The sequence below is a fragment of the Mesoplodon densirostris genome, chromosome 7 (genome assembly GCF_025265405.1).
Source record: "Mesoplodon densirostris isolate mMesDen1 chromosome 7, mMesDen1 primary haplotype, whole genome shotgun sequence".
Classification (NCBI taxonomy): Eukaryota; Metazoa; Chordata; class Mammalia; order Artiodactyla; family Ziphiidae; genus Mesoplodon; species Mesoplodon densirostris.
Genome location: NC_082667.1, coordinates 58,653,872 through 58,668,762, shown reverse-complemented (window position 1 = coordinate 58,668,762; position 14,891 = coordinate 58,653,872). Strand labels below are relative to the sequence as shown.

General features: G+C 36.9%; 1 protein-coding gene across 1 annotated transcript in view; it reads right to left on the bottom strand.

Annotated features, from left to right (window-relative positions):
* Positions 1 to 6,314: 6,314 nt before the first annotated feature.
* The window catches only part of PGM2L1 (phosphoglucomutase 2 like 1), a 62,776-nt gene continuing 54,199 nt past the window's right edge, over positions 6,315 to 14,891 (bottom strand). Inside the window, exons 10-14 of the mRNA XM_060103644.1 lie at positions 14,467 to 14,560; positions 14,010 to 14,139; positions 13,588 to 13,777; positions 9,404 to 9,537; positions 6,315 to 7,465 (exon numbers count right to left, since the gene is read on the bottom strand). Coding sequence (XP_059959627.1) covers positions 7,363 to 7,465; positions 9,404 to 9,537; positions 13,588 to 13,777; positions 14,010 to 14,139; positions 14,467 to 14,560 — 651 coding nt within the window. The 3' untranslated portion in view covers positions 6,315 to 7,362. The remainder of the gene's footprint in view (positions 7,466 to 9,403; positions 9,538 to 13,587; positions 13,778 to 14,009; positions 14,140 to 14,466; positions 14,561 to 14,891) is intronic.

Genomic DNA, 14,891 nt, shown 5'->3' with positions numbered 1-14,891 from the left:
TCAGAGACTGTTAAATTTAAAGAACTTGTCAAATATCACATATCCAGTGGCAGGAGAAATCAAAGATGACTTGGAGGTTTCAAACCAGGAAGATACGGGGCCAGGAAAGCAGGAAGAAAATGCTGAGCTCGAGATCTCAGGAGGACATGGGTAGAGATGACCCAGAGGCAGCAAGAAGTAGGTGTTGCCTGAATGAGATGTTGATTAATGGGTTTATAAATCTCTAAAGCTGGTGGTATCACTGCTGCATATTTCTCATCATGTGCAACTCTGTGCGTATGCAGAATCAGTGCAGAATTTAGTGCTTTTCTGCTGCAGGCAGAAACATGAGATGGGTTCATCCATTCAGTAAACATTTACTGGGCACCTACTATGGTGCCATGCACTGTTCTAGGCAGTGGTAAAGTAGTGAAAAAGCTACACTCATGGAGCCTATGGAGTCAGGTAATACTACTACTTAAATTTATTTGTTATACTGTTTATGTGCTATGAACAATAAAATGGAGGAAGCGCTAGGGATGGGATTAGCATGGTTCCCAGAACATTCCATGCAGAAGGTGATAAAATGACCTTGTAGAATGTTACTCTCACTCATCTTACCTTTAAGCCTGATCAGAGGAAGGCAGGCCTTCCTGGACCAGGACTACAGGGTCCTAACAACCCTGGAAACTAATTCCATGACCACCACTTTATCACAGCTATATAGTTACTTCTTTGAGAGATTTCCAAACCTTTAACTTTTTATTATATTAGCTGATGCTAACATGGGCAGACGAATTAGGTCAACTGAAGGAGAAGGAGAAAAATAAGGTGGAAAGAACTTTAATGTTAGTCCTTTCTTCTGGGACTGCTGATGAACCAATCAAGAAATATTTACTGAGTAATGAGCTGTAATATTCATTTAGGGTCAAAGTAGCTTCTAGGGTATGCCATGTATATATATCAAGAATGTATATATGCCATGTGTATATATATATATATATATATATATATATATATATATATATATATATCAAGAATGTGTTCAGTTTGGATAGCCAACTTTATAAACTACACAGTATCTAAGATAATAAAAATTACACAGAAACTCATGCCTATGAAGAGACCTGTTTATTACTGATAACACTTCATTTGGCTAAAACCACACGAAAACCACACACACAAATACTTAAATGCAAATTCTCATAGGCAGTACTTATGATACACCCTGGTGTTTTTGTAAGGAAAAATGAGAAGATGTTGACAGAAACTATTAAAACAAGGGCACAATTTTGAACTACTGCTACACAAAAAAATAAATAATTCTTAACTGCATATATTTTATCTGGCATATTCAATGATGTATACAAAGAGTTTGTTTTAGCCTATAACACAAGGCCTCATCATACACAGATGCAACTCTTGTTTGAGTGGTTCTTGTAAGATATATGATGAATCATAACACTGAACAAAAATATACCAAACAGTATCAAATTAGTTGTGACTCACTTGGAAAGCAGCCCTAGCAGGCTCATAACGGCACTAATACTAGTGATATTAAGTCTACACAGACACTTTCTTAGCCTTCTTGGTCAACATCTTGCTTTGAGCGTAAAACACTAGGCATTACATACAATTTTGAAATAGGAATATGCTCTTCCCTCTCGAAAGAAACAGGGTATTTAAGGGTGTGCATGCTTAATAAACTTCAGTACTGAGAATTGTTTTAAAAGCTGAATCAGAAAATGAATGTTTTCAATTGTTTCCTAAACTATTTGTTTCTTTAAAATAAAATCCCATAATTCCTATTGTCATCCATTAAGTACTCTACAACAGGTACTATACTAGGTGGTGTGGAGATGAAAAAATAATAAACCATGATCCTTGCTCTCAGGGAGCTGATAGTCAGGTGCTCCTTCTTAGTCAAGGAATGCCAAAGAATTAAAGAGAACAAACTGGCCAACACCTCTGACTATATTACAAGGTTCAGTGGTAACATAACTGTTTCAGGTCACTTCAATTTAGCATTAATACTTTCAAAAGTCAGCTTCTAAAGGGAATATGCTTGGTATGTGTTTATATTTCTCACACTAGAGTCAGTGCGGTACCCCCCAGGGATAATGCAGCAACTGAGGGAGGGCAGGGGGGAGAAAACTGAGAGCCCATGTGATAAACACGGTGCCTCTTTCTGGCAGCACCAGTTTCCATGAAGACTGAAGGAATCATTTTTATACTAAAACAGTTTTATTATGGAGAATGCAAAATTCACTTACATTTTTAAGACAGAACAGGAAATTTCATGAGTGGCAGGCTGCTTCTGATTTTGCTCTCAGGCCCCTTCCCCTACACATTCAGGCTCCTCTGCTTGAGGATTATGCTGGTGGAAAAATTTGAGAAGCAAACTTTAGGTACGTCACTTTGCCCTTATCTTGGTCACTTTACTCATTCTTCTATGTTCTCTTTTTTAAGTACACACTCGTGAATTAACAAACAGATGTCTTAATGAATGTAACAGTATGGTGAATATTTAAAGTAACCAATGGTAAACACTAACTTTGTTTCAAACCGGGAGTAAAATCAGGCTGTATAAAGAGTCAGACAATGAGAGATTCTCTTCTTTCCACTTAGTCTTCTTATGGCTTAGGGTAAGATGCTTTGAGGGACAAATGTGCAAAAAGATTATCTCAGATCTTGTGCTTTGCATGCCCAAAGTACAAGGAAACCTGAAATAAAATGCTAGATCAATTGACCATTCATTTAGGTTAGTATGACTCTTTCTTCATCAGTTTCTAGAGCAATTTCAGAAAACAAGTGAATTGTAAAAGGCCATAATAAATTAATATATAGTAGTATCCAGACAAACCAAAAAATGTTATGCAATAGATTTAAAATTACTTCTTACAATGTCTTAAATATTCTCACAATAATAACAAAATAACCCAAAGTCCATAAACAAAAACAGCTTAGGAATAAGTGTAAAGCATTCTGAATGAATACAGTTAAGATCACTTATCAGTGAGGTAAAAGGACAACAGCTTTTCACAGTAACAAAATGTGGGAGGGCACCTAGGGAAAGAGGGAGGTAGACAGAAAAAAGCATAAAACAAATTTATCCAAGCAGAATTTCGATTTTTCAAGCATCACAAACATCAGTGGAAAACATCTAAGAGAAATACCAATAGCAGCAGTTCGTAGAACAATTTCTCCATTAAACTCCAGCTAATATCTTTGTTGCATCAATTCCAGAAGCAACTTGCTTAAGAACTAGGAGGTCTATTCCCTATATAAAGATATTCCAAAGCATCCAATCTCTTAGAACCTTCTGTCTGCTGAAGTTACAACATCCAAATAACAATAATTTATATTTAAAACAAACCTCTCAACTATCCTATAATGCTATACATTCTTCAAGATGAACAAAATTGTGTTCAAGTCTCACTTAATTTGCAGGTTAAATTAAGCAGGTCTTTATACAATGAATAAAGACTGCACTCATGCATCTACTATTCAACATACACAAGAACTATCTTGCATGGACATATATACACTACCAAACGTAAGGTAGATAGCTAGTGGGAAGCAGCCGCATAGCACAGGGAGATCAGCTCGGTGCTTTGTGACTGCCTGGAGGGGTGGGATAGGGAGGGTGGGAGGGAGACGCAAAAGGGAGGGGATAAAAAAAAAAAAAAAAAAGAACTATCTTGTGAGCTAAATTCTTCTAGGTATGGAGTGAAACTGAAATGTTACTTTCAGTGTTCTTTATGACATCATCTTTGTTCCAACCTGAGAATAAAAAAAAAAAAAGTATTGGAAGGAACCTTAAAAAGCCATTTAGTATACCCCTTTAATGTTAAAATGTTTAATTTTATTTAAAAAAAATCCTTATTCCCTATTATTCTGTCCTTGATGGAGATGGAGAACAGTTTGTCATATTATCAAACTTCCTACTTTGAGTTCTTCAATAAACGATTCAATTAATAACTCAAGAGTTATTAAACTATCTCAACAGCTCTCTCCCCTCCAGAGTTAAATGATCTTAATCCTTTGAACTTCTTCTCATGGATCTTATTTCCCAGTCTATATTTCATTCCTTTTTATTTCTGCTATATACTCCCCTCCCCAGTTCCCATGTGATCCTAAAATACAACATCCTAGCAGGAACTGAATCAGTAAGAGAGGTACTTTTTCTCACCTCCTCAAAGGCCTCCCTGGTCTCTTTTTAGTGGTCACTAATAAAGGAAAACAAAAGCATCACTATCTGCTCATCATAATAACAAGTAAACACAAGTAAACAACTTGCCCACAGCCAGTTCACTCCCCACTTTTCGGGTGATAAGTTTACCCTTCACAAGAAGCATTTCCTGTGCCACCTTACTGACCTTTCTATTGTTATTTCTACTGTTTATTTCCAGTGCTTTGATCTTGCCCCATTAGTTCTTTCCTTTTCCCCAAAGCTCTAGAAAATACCAGTTTTGATTTACACACTCAATGAAAATGCAGTCATTTCCATGATATTATTCATAAACAAAAAGATAAACAATGTAGATCCTAAGGCTGAGACCTACTGGCCAGTACTTCTGTTTCTCCTGGTTGGCTGGGGCTACTGAATTTATTCTGTTAGGCAAGTGTACACCCACTATGTCAAGTTCTTGTTAAATATGCTTAGACAGACTCGAGAGCTTGGCTAGAATCAAATAATTCCCTCAATCTATACACTTCAGGAACATTTGTAAAATTTTGTTAATTTTAACTTTGGATTTTTAAATTTTTGAGGTAAGAATCCAAGCCTTAATGACTTTTCACCTTGATTAAGATGACTCAAGTGTTGCATTATATTAAAGCACTCAAAACTGTTCCATTTATAATAGAATGATAGTATGACATGACTTTAGTGATTATGAATGAGCTATTGTATCATTTTAGCTCAACTTTGTTCTTCAGTCACTGAAACACAGATACTAAAACCCAATATACATATTTTTCATATATATATATATATATATATATATATATATATATATATATATATATATATATATATAGCATTGTTCATACCACTTTGTAGAATATAGGCCATTTCCTAAATTACAGTCTACATTCCCAAAAGCAAATAAAGCAAAAAATTCTACACATTTCTTCTTTAGTGCAAAGCCTTTGAAAACAAATTCATTCAGAAATAGTGCTCTACATTTAGCTCTATTATCTACAGTCACACAAGACTCAGCTACAAGAAAGTAAGGAAGGAACAAATTAACAATAGTGGCAATACAATAATTTGAAAATCACATCTGGATTATCTGGATTCAACCAAATGTTAGCTGATAGCTGCAATAAACCAAACCGTGATTTAATAAATGTTCTAGTCAGTTCAAATTTTATATTATTATTATTATTTAGGAAATAAATTCTCTCATACTAGTTATCGCCCATAGGCAATTTGTTTAGTATAATTACGTACATCCAAGGCCTCATTATTGTTACCTCTTAACTATACCACATGTACTAAGTACTCTGTGAGCTATGTAGGATAGGATACACCTTAAGAAGATTAAACAACACTTCTCTATTAACTCTTTTCTGGAAGATGCAGAATCAACTAAAAGTGACCTTCCAAAAAATTTTTTTTCCACACTAAAAAAGATAAATAGTACTCTTGCGATCAGAAATTCTACAGAAGTCAGCAAGATGTTAGGATAAATTGGACTTTCGTTTTATTTATTTATTTATTTATTTATTTATTTATGGTTGTGTTGGGTCTTTGTTGCTGCATGTGGGCTTTCTGTAGTTGTGGCGAGCGGGGGCTACTCTTCGTTGTGGTGCGTGGGCTTCTCATTGCGGTGGCTTCTCTTGCTGTGGAGCACGGGCTCTAGGCACGCGGGCTTCAATAGTTGTGGCTCATGGGCTCTAGAGCACAGGCTCAGTAGTTGTGGTGCATGGGCTTAGTTGCTCTGTGGCATATGGGATCTTCCCGGACCAGGGCTCGAACCCGTGTCCCCTGAATTGGCAGGCAGATTCTTAGCCACTGCGCCACCAGGGAAGTCCTGGACTTTAGTTTTAAAACATGTAGTTTTAGTGTTTCATAAGATCTAAAATCTGGATGTTTTATTTCTTAGTAAAATGAGCATTACTTCATGTGATAAAGAAATAAATATACTTGTAAAAATGTAATTTAAAGGTTAGGCTTTTAAATAAATTCACAGCTCCTTTCTTAGTTTGGATATTTTTCTTTACTTAGAGGTTGTGATAACTGACACAATTCTAACATGAAGATCCTTAACTACAGTTACACTGAGCCTGCTTTTATTGAGATTTTTACCTACATTCATAACACTTTTATTTTATTTATTTATTTATTTTGCGATACGCGGGCCTCTCACCGTTGTGGCCTCTCCCGTTGTGGAGCACAGGCTCCGGACGCGGAGGCTCAGCGGCCATGGCTCACGGGCCCAGCCGCTCTGCGGCATGTGGGATCCTCCCGGACCGGGGCACAAACCTGTGTCCCCTGCATCGGCAGGCGGACTCTCAACCACTGCACCACCAGGGAAGCCCCATAACACTTTTAAATCAACAAACCTATTTGATATAGAGGGGAAGCACCTATATAGTTTGGAAGATTTTCTTTAACTGTCTGCAAGTTAACTGATTAAATTATATTCAATGCAAGAACACTATTTCAATTCAAACCGTGCCCTGAGAAGGCACTGAGAAATTTAACAAGAACCAAGCCACTAGGAACGTTGCCACTACTGTTTTATGTTCGGTAAATGTCAGAATTTTAAATAAATACAATAAATTTACACTGCACCAAGAGCACCTGAAACAAAGGTGCTGAAACCACATATTGTAACATCTGTTCTAAGCTAGAAATGCTAAATACCTCATTTCAAATACTCTAATTTATAAGTTAATACCTGTGATGTAACAATGACACTTTTCCATAGTATACTGGGAACAATGCCATTTTCTTGCCAATTCTATGGATTAATTTCCTTAACTAATTCTACAGTTATATAGCATTTATCTGCCTAAAAAAAAGTGCTATACACAATTACAAGAATATGGAACTAAGCTTAATCACACTTTAATAAGAAAACTCATTTGTATTGTTTCTGTTGAAGGAAGAATGACGTGTTACCATAATACTTTTAATGTAATGACTTTTGTTCAAGATTATGAAAAAATTTGAATCACTTCTCTCCAGACCTTTTCATTTCAAATGTATACAGTTTGTTTAGTCAGCCAACCAAAAAGAAAGAAAGGAAAAGGAAAAAGATAACTCAGCCAGATGAGACAGAGAGAGAATGCTAACTCAAGTTCAATGCATGAAGTTCTTGGTTGTTCTGTTCCATGGGCCAGTGCAAAGCAATGCTGTACTGGTGAACACTACACAGAACGCCAGGTCAGTCCATTTTTCCTGGGCTCAAGAAAATTCTCAATCAAAGCTTCAATGAGTTTCTTCAATTCCTCTTCTAGTAAGGCAGTGTCACTGAGGAAAAAGGTTAAGAATTTTGAAGTTCTTTATTTTCATAGCCTTAAAATTTGTTCAAGTTGTTATAACTTTTTAAGAGGGCATATACCTGATGGGATGATTAAACAACTGGTAAACAAAAGAGAAATTCCCTCAGTTAAAACAAAACAAAACAAAACGAGACCAAAGGTGGGAAGAGGGGAATCACACACACAGAAAACACCATTATCACAAACTGAAATTGAACTGCATTAAAAGGAGTTCCTTGGTACATGAAACATGGATGAGTTATAGTATATCTAAAGACCTCTCCTGAATCAGATAATTTAATGGCTTAGAACACCATTATCAGGTATTAAGATAAAATGGCTTCCTGAGATGTGACTAAAAAAATGAGATGTTTAAAAAATAGCAAGTATTCCCTTCAAAGTTCTCACCTGAAGAGGTGCCACTGCCCAAAACATTTCTAGGAATGCCTCTTTAAAACTGCCTTCACAGTCATTTTACAAGCTACACAACAAATCAATTTTTATTACTTTAATAATCAACCTTCATTCTTAACCAAAGATAGCATTATTCAATATGTTTTACTTCACACTCTGCTCTGAATGACTCCAGGAGGTCATTTTTTTCCCCCAAAGGAAATAAAATCTGCTCCTAAACACAAAAATTAGGGAAACAGTAAATAATGTAACTTGGGCTCTGAAGGCAATTCCAAAAAAAATCTCCTTCCCAAATATATATTGATCAATGACAACCTTATAGGAGATACTACTTATGAAAGTTTAAAAAGTTTAAATACCCTCTGAATATATTATTAAAGTCAAGTTAATTTAGTCACAATTCATACTCCTAAAAGGATATTAATTGGCCAGATTAAGTCAAATCATGCTATATGTAGAAAATGAGAATTTGGCAATAAACAAACTACTTGTTGATCAATTCTTTATGTTCATCAAGAGTTAAAGCTCAGGGCTTCCCTGGTGGTGCAGTGGTTGAGAGTCTGCCTGCCGATGCAGGGGACACAGGTTCATGCCCTGGTCCGGGAAGATCCCACATGCTGCAGAGTGGATGGGCCCGTGAGCCATGGCCGCTGAGCCTGCGCGTCCGGAGCCTGTGCTCCACAACGGGAGAGGCCACAACAGTGAGAGGCCCACGTACCGCAAAAAAAAAAAAAAAAAAAAAAAGAGTTAAAGCTCAGAGAGCCTTCCCAAGAATATAAATTCACTAAAAAATTAAAATTCAGTTCCCAAATAATGCAGCCTCTTTGGAAAACAGTCTGGCAGTTCCTCAAAAAGCTAAACATAGAACTACCATATGACCCAGCAATTCTACTCCTTATATATATATGATATATATCTAAGTGAAATGAAAATATACGTCCACACAAAAACTTGAACACAAACATTTAGAGCACCATTATGCATAATAGCCAAAATGTGGAAATAACCCAAATGTCCATCCTCTGATAAACGGATAAAAAAATATGGTATATCCATACAGTGGAATATCATTGAGCCATGATAACAAATTTTTTAAAAAAGGAATAAAGTACTGATTCATGCTAACATGGATGAACCTTGAAAACATTATGCTAAGTAAAGATGCCAGTCACTAAGGACCACATATTGTATGATTCCATTTATATGAAATGTCCAGAAGAAGCAAATCTATAATGACAAATAGTAGATCGGTGGTTGCCTAGGGCTGGGAAGGAGGGGAGTGGAGAGTGACTGCGAATGGGTATGGGGCTTCTTTCTGAGGTGATGAAAATGTTCTAAACTTGATTATAGTGATGTTTCCACAACTCTGAATATATTAAGAAACATTGTTGTATACTTTAAATGGCTGAATGTAAATTACACCTCAATAAAGCTTATATATATATATATATATATATATATATATATATATATATATATATATATAAATAATATTTAAAAAGTCAATTCTCACCTCTGGTCAGGTGACGCACACATCTCTGCATAATACTTTATCTTTGGTTCTGTCCCACTTGTCCGAAGAGTAGCAACACAGCCATTTTGAAAAGTAAATGTAATCATTTGGCTGTTTTTACTCACAGGCAGCACCTATGCACAAATGCAACAACAGCTCAATTACACTTGGTACCTTTCTTGTTTTTAAGAGTTGTAAAATACATTCCACTTATATGAGGTGTGTAAAGTAGCAAAATTCATAGAAAGAGAAAGTAGGAGGGTGGTTGCCAAGGGCTAGCAGGAGGGGGAAATGGAGACTTGTTCAATGGGTACAGAGTTTCAGTTTAGCAAGATGAAAAAGTTCTGGAGATCTGTTGCACAACAATGTGAATATGGTTAACACTACTGAACTGTACTCTTAAAAATGGTTAAGATGGGGCTTCCCTGGTGGTGCAGTGGTTGAGAATCTGCCTGCCAATGCAGGGGACACGGGTTCAAGCCCTGGTCTGGGAAGATCCCACATGCCGCGGAGCAGCTGGGCCCGTGAGCCACAACTACTGAGCCTGCGCGTCTGGAGCCTGTGCTCCGTGACAAGAGAGGCCGTGACAGTGAGAGGCCCACACACCGTGATGAAGAGTGGCCCCCGCTCGCCGCAACTAGAGAAAGCCCACGCACAGAAATGAAGACCCAACACAGCCAAAAATAAATAAATAAATAAATAAAAATTAAAAAAAAAGGTTAAGATGGTAAATTTTATGTTTTTTTAACTGCAATTAAAAATTTAAAAATATTTAGGGCTTCCCTGGTGGCGCAGTGGTTGAGAGTCCGCCTGCCGATGCAGGGGACACGGGTTTGTGCCCCGGTCTGGGAAAATCCCACATGCCGCGGAGCGGCTGGGCCCGTGAGCCATGGCCGTTGGGCCTGTGCGTCCGGAGCCTGTGCTCCGCAACGGGAGAGGCCACAACAGTGAGAGGCCCATATACCGCAAAAAAAAAAAAAAAAAAAAAAAAAATTTAAAAATATTTAAAAGAATTGTAAAATACAAAAGATTACATGCATAATAATTCACAGCTGTACCATTTACTAAACATTTATAATTGTACAGGCACTGGATTATATACCTTACACACATGATCTCCAGGCCTCAACAATAATCCTGCAAAGTAGATATTACTGCCAATTTACAGACAAGGCTCAAAGAGAATAAACGACCTGTTCAAGGTAATCAGCTAAGTGGCAGAGCAAGAAGTTGAAGCCAGGTCTATTTGTACCGAAGTCCAAACTGCCTCTACGTTTGCAAAGTGCTTTAGAATTTCAAAGCACTTTCACAGATAGTTTATCAGTAGTCTCCAAAGCAGAGTGCACATATCCTAGAGGACAGGCAAAATAACCCACAGGGGTGCAAAATATATATGTATTTTTTTTAACCTAAAAGTTAAAACATGAAATGAAGCTTTATTGGGGCTTCCCTGGTGGTGCAGTGATTGAGAGTCCACCTGCTGATGCAGGGGACACAGGTTCGTGCCCCGGTCTGGGAAGATCCCACATGCCGCGGAGCGGCTGGGCCCGTGAGCCAATGCCGCTGAGCCTGCGTGTTCGGAGCCTGTGCTCTGTAACGGGAGAGGTCACAACAGTGAGAGGCCCGCGTACCGCAAAAAAAAAAAAAAAAAAAAAAAAGAAATGAAGCTTTACTGACATTAAATATATGGATTAACACTGGTACTCCTCCTGGATCACAAATCAGTCTGTGAAGGTATCTCGAGGGACCCATGGCAGTTGTACTAGGGCAGAAGTGTTGACAGAGGTGCCTTCCCTCAGGTGTAGCGAGCCTGGTCCTCTCCGTGAGATCCCTCTCTCAGTCAGTGGTACTACTAGTTGCTTAAGACAGAGACCTTCCTTCCCTCTTTTCCACTCACAGGCCATCAACTAGCAAGTCCTGTCGATTTTATCCTTTATTTAACTCAATTTTGTCTGGCTCTCTCCATCACTACTGCTATCATACTACATTCAGGCTCCCATCATCTCTCATCTGGATTACTGAAACAGCGTACTAACTGATCTCCCTCCCTGGAAGTCTGCCCCTCTCTAACCCACTCACTGCACAGGCCATTCTTCTTTGCACTCCACACTACAGCTGTAGAGAACTCCTTGTGGTTCTTTGAAAGAAAACATGCCTTCTCACCTCCAGACATAGCACTTGCTGCTCCCTTTGCCTGAAACATCCTCTGTTCCTCCCACATCTGGATAACTCCTACCCAGACTCTAGGACTCAGCTCACAGAAGTCCTCTGCAAAGCCCTCTATAAGCCCCTCAAATCTGAGTAAGGGTCTTTCCTATGCTCTTCCATGGCACCCTTATGTACCCCCAGTAGCCCTTATCATTTTGTAAAGTAACCACTGTTTACTTGACCATTTCCCCACTAGACTCCTGAGTGTAGAAACAGTGCCTTTGTCATTACTGTATTGCCAGTGTGCCTGTGCCGGTAGCACAGAAGGGTTTTAATAAATGCCTGTTGAACACACAGTTAACGTCAATCTGAAGTTGGAGAAGAAAGAACTCAGGAAGTCTTTGACAGTCACTGTGTGTGACCTTAGGGGATTAACAAATATCTACACTATGAGTCTTACAAAACTGTTTTAAGCATCAGTGGAGAATAGATAGGAAAGCACTTTGAATAACAAATATCATAAACTTTAAAGGGATTCAAGAGGAAAAAAGCATCACACCAAGGACTATTCTAACCACAGCAACATTAGAGAAATAAAAAGAAGCAAAAAATTTGGTTCTTTTCAATTAGTTTACGAAGACAGAAAAATAGAAACACACATATGTGCACACCGAATAACAACTGAGAACTAATTTTTGTTGACTGGATGAAAATACACAAAGGGAGTATGGGTAGTATTCTACATAAAAGGCTTACAGATTTCCCAAAATATATTATGTGCCTAGAAGCTTGAGACAACATCAGAAATTATAAATAGAAATTTAGGCTAATAATTGTCATCATAACAATAACAAAATAAATATAATCAGCAATCTATAGGGCTTTTAAATATTAGTTGAGCACCCACTATGTAGGCAGGAGCTTTGACAGGCATAAAGCTATATTAGAAATGGATCTGCCATGAACAAGACAATGATAACATAAGATGGAAAGTGATAAATGACAAGAGGAAGGCACAATATATAATGAAACCTCAGGAGGATGATATCGGATTATGGGACCTGGAGGGTAAGTGGAGGAGGTGACATTTGCATGAAGTCTTAAAATGGCTAAAGTGTGGATCTGCAGCAGTAGGAAGAAAAGGTAGACTGAGGAAAAAGCCTGAGCAAAAATAGAAAAAATTTTTTAATGTATATATGTAAGAAACTATAAGTTATTCCATTTGGCTGGAGGTATAGGGAATAAAGTTGAAAAGGGAAGTTAAAACTAGAAAGATGAATAGCTTTGAAATTATAAGCATTTATTTATTTATTTATTTTTAGGTGCTAAGATGATTAGGTAAAATATTAAAATTTAAAAAAATTTTAATTTTATTTAAATATTTTTTATTGAAATATAGCTGATTTACAATGTGTGTTAGTTCCAGGTGTACAGCTATATATATATATATATATATATATATATATATATGTTCTTTTTTAGATTCTTTTCCATTATAGGTTATTACAAGACATTGAGTATAGTTCCCTGTGCTATACAGTAGGTCCTTTTTGGTTATCTATTTTATATATAGTAGTGTATATATTTTAATTCCAAACTCCTAATTAATCCCTCCCCCACTTCCCCTTTCATAACCAAAAGTTTGTTTTCTATGTCTGTGAGTCTGTTTCTGTTTTGTAATATGCTCATTTGCATAATTTTTTAGATTCCACATATAAGTGATATCATATGATAAAATTATGGGCTTTTAGACTTTATTTTCAACATTATTTAGCATCATCACACCTTTCCCCTCCCTCCCTTTCTCTTTCTGTCTCTCTCATTCTCCTTCCCGCTCCCCACCCACAAGGGTAGCATACACTTGGGGGAGTGATGAGGACAGTATGGGAGTCAGAGCCAGTTGGTGAACTTACAACTACTCTGGAGAAAAACAATGGACCCTAGTTTCAAGAAACTCACAGGCTTGACCTTCAACTGTTTTACTGTAGTATGAGTTATCACAAATTGTTGAAAATTTAAAAAAAATAGGTACTTACTGATTTCTTATTAGGCTGGCTGCTATCATATCCAGTGGTAACATCTCGTATATGCAATATAGCAAATGTCCCACAAAACTTTGGGTATTCTTTTGGAGAATCAAAATTGCGAAGCCTTTCAAATATACTTTTGATGGTAGTTGGATCATAACACAAGAAATACGAAGTTTTTGAAATATGATAACCATATCTGCACAGAGATTTAAAGTGTTAAAATCAGATTTCAACTCACTCTTTAGGAAAGTATGTATTAAAGACAAACCTATTACAGTGTTATGTAGAAAGTGGCAGTCCTTAATGCAGACAATTTTAGTACTTTTTAAAAAGGAATGACTATTCCTCAGAAGTAAGTTTAGAAGGTTAAAAGTAGCACCAAAACAATAAAAAAATTAGAATGCGAAATTCCTAATAGTAGAACTTACTTTTCATAAACCTTAATCAGTTGTTGTTTCAATGTTATATTCATGGTTTCCAGGTAAGATGCCATCTCAGCAACAACAACGGCTGCACTCACCCCATCCTTATCCAAAACTGAAGTTCCACACAGAAAACCTAAGAATTAAAAACATCTTTAAAAAGAAGGAAAACACAAGCCTATATATAATTTCAATAGTTTTACATTTCTTCAGAAGGACCAATGAATTTAAAAGCCTAGTAATAAATGAAACCCACCGATACTGAAGGTATTTAGGGGACCTTTAAGGTCTTTTTTTTTTTTTTTTTTCCTGATGAGAAATGTATCTACACATTTTGGAGTTTGCGGTGGTTTTTTTTTTAAACTCAAAATGCAAAACCAGATGACAAAAACTCCTCTGTACAGAATTAATTTTAAAAAATGCTCTCATTCAAATTTCAAATATTTTAATATTTACTACATACCAATAGACTCTTCAAATGCAAAAAGGACTTCTTTCCCATTTTCCAGAAGGTCTTTTATCCTACTTCCAATCCATTTAAAACCTGGTAACGTTTCCTGAAATGCAGAGGAGGCCATTCTAGTTAAGTGACTTTCTCATAAAAATACATATTAGAGAAAAGTCTGTCACTAAATGCACATAACACTTCCATAGTCATCTTCTGTTATGGTCTTCACCACAAAGATTTATATAGTGGTAAACATATAGTCATAAAGGGCACAGATACACACACTGTCGTGACTGATGACCTACCAGTTTATCGAGCACAGAAATAGGTGATGTAATCCACGAAATATAATCCAATAAGTGGTGATGCATAAAGTCACAAAGTAACATAAATACACACATATATTATGACCATCTGCTATTTATCAAGCACTGTAACAG